We start from the raw sequence: 10,801 nt of genomic DNA on the forward strand, positions 1-10,801 counted from the left end.
TTTAATTCATTTCATCCGTTCATTCCTAACTTGTGGGGCGGGGCGTTTATTTACTTCACATACGCATGCGCACTCCTGTGATGGGGGGCGCGGTGGGGCCGCTCGGCGTGGCGGCCCCGCCTCCCGGCCCCGACCATTGGCCGGCCCCGCCAGCGCGCCTCTGATTGGTAGCCGCGGACCTGGCCTCCCGCTCATCAAAGTTGGCGGGAACGCGAAGGCGGGGCAGAATGGCGGCGCCCACGGACTCGTTGTCCGTCAGTGGCCCCACGGCCGTGAGGCTGCCTCGGTCGCCGCCTATCAAGGTGCTGGCGGAGCAGCTGCGGCGCGACGCGGAGGGCGGCCCGGGCTCGTGGCGGTTGTCGCGGGCGGCGGTGGGCCGCGAGCCGCTGGAGCTGAGGGCCGTGTGGATGCAGGGCACTGTGGTGGAGGCCGGCGGCGGTGAGGCGCGGCTGCGGGACCCAAGCGGGTCCTTCTCGGTTCGCGGCCTGGAGCGGGTGCCGCGCGGGCGGCCCTGCCTCGTCCCAGGTAACGGCGGGATTCGAACCCTTGGCTGGCCCTTGGTTTGTACCGCCCAAAGGCGGGGCCGGGCCGTCCCACCTCCAGGTCTTTTTGCAGTGCCGCAGGAGCAGCATGATGGTCACCAGGCTCCATACCCTTCCTTCCTGCTCCTTCCCAGCCAGGCGCCGCCTAAGCCGTTCTGATGATAAGCATCACCCGCAGCCCATTTAAAAAATACGAGTTCCTAGGATTGCACCAGCCTTTCCAGCTGGAATCTCCGGGAGAGGGACCCCCCAGCATCAGGAACAAAGCCTCCTCCGCAGGGGTGATTCCCACCCCGCCACCTCAAGTTTTGGAAAATACCGTAGTGGGGAACTTCTGTTCATCGCTAATGACTGGACTCAAGGGTACCTTCCTTAGGGAAGCTCTCCCCACTTCCCAGGAGTGGGGGGGCCCTGCTGTACCCCTCCCTCATGGGACTGTCAGGCTGTAGTCACTACTCTTTCCTTTTAAACTAGTGGTGTGCACGTTTGAGCGCACATCAGACTTACACTGAGGGCTTGTTAAAACTACTGGCAGGCGCCACCCTCAGAGTTAGCCTGGATGGGGCTGAGAACTTTCTAAGCAGCTCCCAGGTGCTGCTGGCCTGGGGGCCACACTTTGAGAACCACTGGGCAAGACTACCACAGGGTGGGGTCTATGTCTTTCTGACGACTATTCTTAGCATTAGGTTGAACTGGCTCGGGCCCTTTTCGGATGTTCTGCCTGGAGAATTGTTCTTAACCTTTCTGGATCGCCTTTCAAAGGGACTAATAGTTGCTGCCTGGTGTATGGATTCAGTACATTTTAAAAATGGCCTTAGCACAGCTCCTGGGTCATAGTGAGGGTTGTGACCATTGCTTTTACGATGTGATACTCCTGCACGCTTCTCTCCCCACCCAGCCCCATCCTTCAGCCTTCCTCTCTCTCTGCCCTCCATTGCAGTGTTTATCTAGACATGGTCTACAAACCTCAGGGTGCCACCTCTTTTTGCTTGGCTTATGAGCTAAGTGATTTTTCCGTTTTCAAATGGTTGAGAAAAAACGAAAGATTTCGTGTGAAAGATGACACGTGAAAAGTATATGAAATTCAAATATCCGGGTCCATAAATAAAGTCTTCACGGAACACAATCATTTAGGTATTGTCTGGGGATGTTTTCTCATTATAGCTACAGACTTGAATAGTTGCAACAGAGACTTTGTGACCTTCAAAGCCTAAAATATTTAGTATCCAACCCTTTACAGAAAATGTTTTCCGGCCCTTGGTGTAGCATGTAGCCTGAGCTGTTTGGTGTCTTGGTCCCTAAACAATGCTCTTTGAAGGCCAGCTAGGGCTGTCTCCCATGGGTGGCTCCAGCATTGGCATAAGGTTGGTACCAGTCGGTACCTGCATGGGCTTCCCTGGTGGCTCAGACAGTAAAGAAGAAATCTGTCTGCAATGCAGGAGTCCAGAGTTTGATCCCTGGGTTGGGAAGATCCCCTGGAGGAGGGCATGGCAACCCACTCCAGCATTCTGGCCTGGGACATCCCAAGGACAGAGGAGCCTGGAGGGCTGTGGTCCATGGAGTTGCAAAGAGTTGGACAAGATTGAGTGACTGAGCACAGCACAGGTACCTCAGTGGTCATTGCACATTGACAAACCCATCTGACTTACCCACTGGCCTGAATGCCTGCATGCCTGGGCCTTGCCATTTCCTCTTGCTAATCAATACCAAGGTTTGATTGACAAGTTGGTAACTACTTTCAGACAGGGAGCCTGAAGAGTAACCAAGCCATTAAAACACAAAGTGATGTGTCATAGGCTTGAGCTTGAGTGCAAGGTGCCGTGGGCACTGAAGAGGGACAACTGATCCAGGCCTGTGAGGTCATGAGATGAAGGCCAGATGGAAGGGAGTGAGTGGGGAAGAGACGGGGCACAGTGGGGAAGGAGAGACAGTGGAGAGAGACTCATCCGGGGAGAGGCTGTGGGTAGAAGGAACCAGACTAAGTAACCGGGTTGGCTGATCATGAAAGGCAAGAACAACTCAGTCCTTTGGGTTGTGTTATAACACAACCTTCTATTTGTGTTGTATGCCTCGTTGTGTGCAGATTTCACCTGTGTGGATTACCTCTCCTATTGGGATCTCTGTGGGTTTGTTCTTCTTTTCCTGGGTCTTAAGTCATTTTCCTAGAGTTCCATCTCCCCCAGTATTTCAGGCCTATTTAGAGGGGTATGTCAAGTGTATTTTTTTAAGGAGCCTCCATCACTGAGGAGCCCAGAGTCACTTGCTCAGGTTGAAAGTAGAGATGGGTTCAGGGAAACCTCAGTATGTAGTACCAGGGGCTGATGCCCAGAGGGTAAGGTATCAGCTCTCCTGGCTTCTTTCCGTCAGAGCCCCGGGGCCTGGATGCAAACCCAGCCCTGATGTTGGAAGCAGTATGATTAAAGCGGCCTTGTAGGGGCATGCGGTGGAGGCTGGCCGCATGTCTGCTTTTCCTGCTGTGTTTGGGTTTTTTTTTTTTTTACACAATTGAGTTTTGTGTGGTTAAGACTGGCCAAGTTTTGCTTTCAAGGAGAGCCACTTCCCCAAGGGAATGGGAAGAGCGTTGCGGTTAATATGTCATGAGATCATTGAATGGCAGCCTGCCCTCTCCATGACTTGCTTACATGTGCCCAGCTGACAGCAGGAGGCGGTGGAGATTGGTCCCAGGCAGCTGGACCGATAGGGTGTTTTGGGGGGTGCCGCTCCTGCTGAAACAGGAGGGAAGGGGCAAGGCACAACTTCTGAAAAAATGACACAGCCCGAGGACACAACATAAACCAATTAGAATCAGATGGGCCCAAGATGGCAGACGAGTCAACTTCAACTAGACCTTGATCCTCAATCAGCAAGTGAAATGACACACCCAGAGGCGCCATGACAGTTCCAAGGTTGACCATCAAAGAACAAAAAGTAGGCCGTGGCCCAACCCCTGGAAATCCCCGCCCCTTCCCCAAAATAGTTGGAATAACCCTCCCACTCATTAGCCTCTGAAGTTACCCAGCCCATAAAAGCTAACCATGCCACATGTTGAGGCACTTGCCCTCTGCAGTGGCCCACACTCTTGTCTGTGGAGTGTGTTTCTCTCTGTATCAATCCACTTCTTACCTATCACTTGGTCTCTCACTGAATTCTTTCTGCAATAAGACGTCAAGAACCTGAACTTCATTGGGTCCCTAAACCAGGTCTGTGATCTCAGTTGGAAGGCCATGGGTTTGTAGTCCCAATTCGAGGTACGTGGTTTCACTGCCCAGTTCTTGAGGCAACATGAAGGGGAATTAGATTTTTGCTTTGGGGCTGTCAGAGTTGTTCAGTTTCCTCCCGACCCCATGGACGGCAGCACGCCAGGCTTCCCTGTCCTTCACCATCTCCCAGAGTTTGCTCAAACTCGTGTCCATTGAGTCGGTGATGCCATCCAGCCATCCTCTGTCAGGAGTTGTCTGTGCAGAAAGAGGACCAGTCTTGTGCATGGAGACCAGTCGCAGGCTCGTCAATTGAGCAAAAACAGGGAGAAGGGAAAAGCTCAGGGGTTTCTGGCCCTGCCTTAGAGCAGATTATCGAATTACAACTCATCCTCTGGTATGAGTATCCCTTCCATTTCTTAGGCAGGATAGCTTTATGCAGTGTGCTCTGATTAACATTTGAAAACCAGAAGCCAAAGAAGATACGGATGTCATTCTCCAGGTTAAATGTGGAATTTACTATCGATATATAAGTATTTTAATCACCTTGGCATTTTGGTATTTACTGTCTGCATTTTTTTGTGGGGTAGGGGGTCTCCAGTTTGCCTCCCTGATAAAGTTAAACCCTCTCAAGGACTCCTGTCTCTGTTTTGTTTGTATTTTCTCTATCAGTGTGGACTTTTACCACCCAGCTTTTCTTCTTCCAGGAAAGTATGTAATGGTGATGGGAGTGATTCAGGCCTGCAGCCCCGAGCCCTGCCTGCAGGCTGTGAAGATGACAGATCTTTCAGATAATCCCCTCCACGAAAGCTTGTGGGAGCTGGAAGTGGAAGATTTACACAGGCATATATATTCCTTAGATGATGTTGGAACCGGCGATTAAAAAAACAACTGAAGTTCTGGAGCAACTTGCATTCTTACCATGTGGATTTCATAGACATCACTCAGTATATATTTCTCAAAGGTTTATCAGAAAGCTTTGCTCTGAGCGGTCCAGATGCAGGACCACTAACTGCTGGGACACTCCAGTGAACTCAGCCCTTGCTGCCCTTCGCTTTGACTGTTTGCTGATGAAAAGCAGATGTTTTGTTCTCTCTCTCTCTCTCTTTTTTTTTTTTGCTCTCTCTGTGTTAATTCTCTCTCCCTGAAGCACACAGAAACCTCATGCTGCATTTTCCAAGTTTTACAAGTGATGATGCTTTTTCCATTACCACCGCGGCCCTGTTTTACGAGGCCGAATTTGAACCTCAGTCACGGCCCGTGGAGATGAAAAGCATGGTTATGGGCAGGAAAAGAGGCTGCGTAAAAAAAGGAATGACCTCACGGCCCCGTGTCTCCTCAATCCACAGCTTCCATATCCAGCTTGCAAGTCAAACGGCATTTTCTGACTGCAGGCTCTGGGGCCTCTCACAGACACAGCCCTCTTTCTGCCTCAGATGCCACTCAGCCCTAAACGTGAGGTCCCTTCTCCGCAGAGCTGGACGTGGATGCCTGCCCTTCTTCCTTCCCTTGGGGATGTTGAAACACCCTCAGAACTTCTTGTTGAAACGAAAATCAAGATGAAGAATGACTTGCAGGCATGAACTAAACTCCTGCTTCATAACTTTTGATGAGACCCTGAGAGGGGCAGCCTGCTGGTTAGATAAGAGTCTTCACGGTGTTTTCTGTAGGGAATGGAGTTTGGTTGTGATTGTATTGAATGTTGGGTGGCTGCTCTCTGCTTCTTACCCAGCCTTCACTTTTCCTTAGATTGTAAATGCCAAGGGAGGGAGGGGGTCAGGTCTTGTTCCCCATTGCTGTAAACTTTTGCTGGAGTTGATTTCTACCACCAATAAATTGTTTCCTATGCTGTATTCTTTTTAATAGATTTTATTTTTTAGGCATCTTAGATTTCTAGGGAAAAAAAAGAGCAGAACTTACAGTGAGTTACTTTACATGCCCTCAGTTTTCCCCTGTTAGTAACATCTTACATTGGTGATACTTTTGTTAAAATCGATGAGGCAGCATTGATACAGTATTATTAACTCAAGTACATCAATGACATCAAGAGTCAGTCTTTGTGACATACAGTATGCATAACATATCTACCGTTACAGCACAGAGGACCCTGAAAGACCTCTGTGCTCCGACTGTTCATCCTTCCCTGCCCTGTAACCCCTGGCAACCACTGATTTTCCTGTTGTCTCCATAGTTCATAGTTGGCCTTTCCCAGAACGTCGGATAGTTGGAATTGCACAGTCTGTAGCCTTTTCCGACTGGCTTCTTTCAAGTTAGCAATATGCATTTAAGGTTCCTCCGTGTACTTTTGTAACTCGATAGTTCATTTCTTTCTACTCTGACTAATTCCCCATTGGATGGATGTACCATGGTTTGCTTATCCATTCACTTATTGTTGGACATCTGTTTGACTCCAGTTTTGGGCAGTTATTAATAGGGCTGTTGTAAACATTCATGCACAGGTTTTGTATGGACATACGTTTTCAACACACCAGGGTAAATGCCTGGGAGCCAGTTAGTGTCTATATGGTCAGCCTATGTCTTAGCCTTGTAAGAAACTGCCAGACTGTGTCAGTCTGCTATAACAAAGCCCCATAGGCTGCGGGGTGGGGGTGGTGGGGGGCGCTTAAAAACATCAGAAATTTACTTTTTCCAGTTCTGGAGGCCAAGGTCAAGGTGCTCGCAGATTCAAGGCCTTCTCCCCGTGCCCTCATGTGATGGCAGAGGTTGAGGTTCTTCCAGGGGCCTCCTATAAGGGCACTGATCCCATCCCGTTCACTTCCCAAAGGCCCCATAAACCATCACACTGGGGCTGGGTTTCAACTTATGAATTTGGGGCAGGGTGAGGGCGCACATTCAGCCTATGGTCCTTTGGAGGGGACAACATATTCAGTCTGTAGCACTGTTTTCCCAAGCAGCTACAGCATTTTGCTTTCCCCTCAGCCGTGTGCGGAGCTCCTGCTCTACAGCCTCACCAGCGTGTGGTGGTGTCTGTGTTTTGGATGTGCTATATATCCACACTCACACACATACATATGTGTGTGTGTGTGTGTGTGTGTGTGTGTGTGTGTGGCGCTCAGTCGTGTCCAACTCTTTTGCGACCCCATGAACTGCAGCCTGCCAGGTTCCTCTGTCCATGGGATTTTCCAGGCAAGAATACTAGAGTGGGTTGCCATTTCCTTCTCCAGGAGATCTTCCCGAGCCAGGGATCAAACCCAGGGCTCCTGCATTGGCAAGCAGATTCTTTATCACTGAGCCACCTGGGAAGCCCCATACACACACATATTTACATAAATATACATATATATATGCATATGCATAAATATATATGTACTCACACACACACATATGTATTTGGCTGTGCGGGCTCTTCGTTGCGGGCTGAGGACTTTCTCTGGTCGCAGTGTGCAGGCTCTTTAGTTGTTGCGCGTGGGCTTAGCTGCCCCACAGCGTGTGGAATCTTAGTTCCCCAACACGGGTCGAACCCACGTCCCCTGCATTGGAAGGCAGATTCTTAACCACTGGACCCCAAGGGAAGTCCCTGGGTATGCTATATTTTTTAACTCTAGCATCTTCTTTTAAAGGTGGGGAAATCGGAAAACGCATATTGTTTTTCTTGCCGGTCTGGGTTTCGCTGCCTGTCTGAAGTTTGTTTCGAGTCAGTGTATGTTCAGAGTTTGGTCACTGTTGCTGAGCCTCATTGGGACCTCTGCAGCCCTGTAGACCTGAATATGAGCCCTTCATCTGTCCCACCTACTCTGTGCTTTGGATTCCTCATCTATAAAATGCAGATTATACTGAGCTCACAGCACTGGTGTGAGGAATAAGTGAGGAAGTGTGTAAATCACTTTTACATGTGCCTGGCACTTGGTAGGCCTCAAATGATTATTGCTGGTAATAAGTTCATACTTACATCCTTCAGTTGCCTCTTAAAAATATATATATATGTATGTATATATATATATATATATGTGTATTTTAGAATAGTTTTAGGTCCACAGAAAAATTGCAAAGAATGTACAAAGAGTTCCCATTTACCTGTACCCAGTTTCCCCTATTATTAACATCTTAACACGAATATGACACATTAGTTACAATTAGTGAACCAACACTGAGATGTTATTAACCACATTCTACCCTTTATTCAGATTTCCTTAGTGTTTTTTTCCAGTGTCCTCTTCCTGTTCTTGGAGCCCATCCAGGACACCCTATGACAGAGTCAGCATGTCTCCTTAGGCTCCCCCTGGCTGGGAGAGAGAGTTGACCATTTACTTTTGATTACACTGACATTGCATTCTGATGTTGTCCACGCCATCTCTGTCATAGGATTCTTGGGCCAACCGTTTATTCCACAATTAGCCTGGATTTCCCGATAGTAACCCTGGAGCTGATTGTACGGTAGCCTCCCTAAGCCCTTAAATTGAAGTCCGCCCTGCTGAGGTCAGGCTCTTCTATCTGAAGCCGGCTCTTCTGCTCCAAGACCAACCCAGGCTGCCGAGAACCATATCCTGCCCGCTCCATCCTCACCTAATTCCTGGTAACAAACGCCTGAATGAAAAATCTCTGATTGGGCCGATAGGGCCGCCTGGCAGTGAACTACCTCAGGAGCGTGGGAGGTGGGGAGACGAGGGTGCCTGTGTCTCTCCGACAAGTCCCCGCAGACGCCGATGGCTCCCAGGGAGCTCGGAGCTGGCTCTGGGCCCTCCCGGCGTCTTAGCTGTTAGCTGAGCTCTTGCGGTCTGCCGGAATATTAAGAACTCTCACTGTTTCGCCTCGCGTTTCCTCCTTGACATCACCAGATGAAGATGCATCTCAGGCGGGGGTTTTAGTTTTCTGATGCCAAATCAAAGTTGGTTTATCAGCAAGCTCCCCTCACCAGACAAGGGCAGGCTGTGTGCTCCGGCTGCAAAGCTTCCCTTTTGAAATTGGCTCTTTTCTAAGAACTGAAAATAAGCACCCTGGGCCGTGACTTCACTTTTCTTGGAACTGCTTTACATTAGAAGAAAAAAAGAAGAGAGAGAGAGAGAAGAAGAAAAAAAAACCCAGCTCATTTAGCTGGTTTTGGATCACTGAGTTCCCTAAATCTTTCTGTTGCATATTCTTGTAAAGCTGTAGTTTTACCACAAAATTCTTATGCATCAGGTGAAGCAGGAAGAAGGAAAGACCACATGAAAAAAGTCAAGCATTTTGTCTCATAGCCTGTTGTATGTGATTTAATGGTGAGGAGGAAAAGAATCAGGAGGACACGCCGTGGACAGAATCGCCTCCCAACCTCGGGGATCCAGCCGTGACTGCGAGGCCCTGAGAAATGTTGGTCACCAAATGGACTAGGACCCGGGGTCACCAAGCCTCGGGCCACAGGCCAGGTTCACTCAGCAGCTGCCCCTGTGTGTCACATCAAGAGGGAGACACACACCTTCGGCCGTAGTGACCTGCATTTAGCAGACATCTTGGAGCCAGTGCAAAGGACCACTTTTGGGGGTCCCTGCCTGCTGAGGCAGAGAGGGGCTTAGCCACACCTGGGCAGTCCCGGTCCTGCCCTTGCTTGTCTGACTTTGGGCTTGGAGACCAGTCTGTAGAGTGGATGAGACCCAAGAAGATCATGGGAACCCGAAGAGAAGCCCTTTCCCCGCACAGATCTACAGACAGGCACAGAAATTGCTCTAAAAGGTCTGTTAGTATCTCTGTCCCCATGGAAGGGGCCTCCGGTGATGTGACTGGGTCTTAGGTATCCGTCTGTCCATGCACAACACACATGGGCAGTCAGTGCGTGTTCCATGAAAGGCTGGTTTTTCAGGTAGGAAGACGGAGGAGATAGACGTGCAAAGACACCGTGTTCCTGAATTGACACTCAGCCCTCAAGAGCTCCCCACACGCAAGGAGCCCCCTTGCCGCTGCCTCTTGAATCAAACCGGCTCGGGTAGTTTATAATCAGCCCGAGGGCGCCCGCCAGAATGTCGTCGGAGAGCCTACTGAAGTACAAACAGGGAAGACTTGGTGAAAACATTAAAGACTGGAGGAAAAGGAGAGAGACAGCTGAGTCAAAATAAAAGATTCATGTGGTTTGGGCAGAATCTGAAATGATAGTCCTGCAAGAACCATTAAACATCTCCTGATAAAGAATGCAAATTCAAGCAAGGGTTAGGAGCCTGGGAACCTTACCCCTGCTGTTATTTTATTTCACTGTGTCAACGGCCCCGGGGAAGGGGCTTTCCGCCCCCTGCCCCCCGGGAAAACTGCTGCCAAGGAGATGGAGCTCTCTGCCCAAGGACATGTGGCCAGCAGGCTGTGGCCGAGACGGGCCGGTTGGGTGGCCGTGGCTCTCTGTGGGGGAGGGGACCAGGACCTCCATTCTGAGAAAATCAGACCCTCTGGGACCACTGGGTCTTTACACGGGTGCTGGCGCCCCCTGCTGGTCGGTCCCCTGCAGAACTGCCCTGTTCCATCAGAAACGGTCTGCCAGCCAGAGACCAGGATGGAAAGCCAGGGAAGGAAGCAAAGGAATAAACCGGGCCATAAGCTTCCTGGCTTTCCACCCCGGGGAGTTTCGCCCACTAGGGCCAAGCCCTAACAGCGGCGGGATATGGGGGCGGCGTAGGGTTTGGCAACCAGATGGGTTCCCGCGGTCCCGCTTCTGAATTTCAGCCCTGCTCTTTATTTACTGGGTGGCCTTAGGTGAGTTGCTTCACCTCTCTGAGCCTTGTTTCTGTCATCTGCAGAAAAGGAGTGTTTAGGGTCAGAGAGGTGAAGCCACTTGTCTGCACGGCCGTTAGAGAATCCAGGTGCTCAAAAAAATGTTCGCTTCACTGGTCTGTCACTAAGCGCTTCCTGAGAAGGTCCAGGCTCCGAAGACATGAAAAGTCTCGTGGTTGTCTCTCCCTCCCCATCATTGCTCCTTCTTACCGCCCAAGAAGTTTCTGGGCTCTTAAGGACTCCCGTGACTAGATTCGGCTCACTAGGTGACGATCTCCCCGTTTCTAATCACATCTACAAAGTCTCCTTTGCTGTGCAAGGTAACATATTTATTTACAGGTTCCAGGGACTAGGATGTAGACACCTTTGCCA

At 50.1% G+C, this 10,801-nt stretch overlaps 1 protein-coding gene across 1 annotated transcript; it reads left to right on the forward strand.

Annotated features, from left to right (window-relative positions):
• The first annotated feature begins 221 nt into the window (after nt 1-221).
• On the forward strand, nt 222-5,592 carry RMI2 (RecQ mediated genome instability 2). The gene is given in 2 exon segments (NM_001099720.1): nt 222-525; nt 4,447-5,592. Coding segments are annotated over 2 exon segments (474 nt in total). The 5' UTR covers nt 222-227; the 3' UTR covers nt 4,623-5,592.
• Nucleotides 5,593-10,801: the final 5,209 nt, after the last annotated feature.

Source organism: Bos taurus, chromosome 25 (assembly GCF_002263795.3).
Source record: "Bos taurus isolate L1 Dominette 01449 registration number 42190680 breed Hereford chromosome 25, ARS-UCD2.0, whole genome shotgun sequence".
Taxonomy (NCBI): Eukaryota; Metazoa; Chordata; class Mammalia; order Artiodactyla; family Bovidae; genus Bos; species Bos taurus.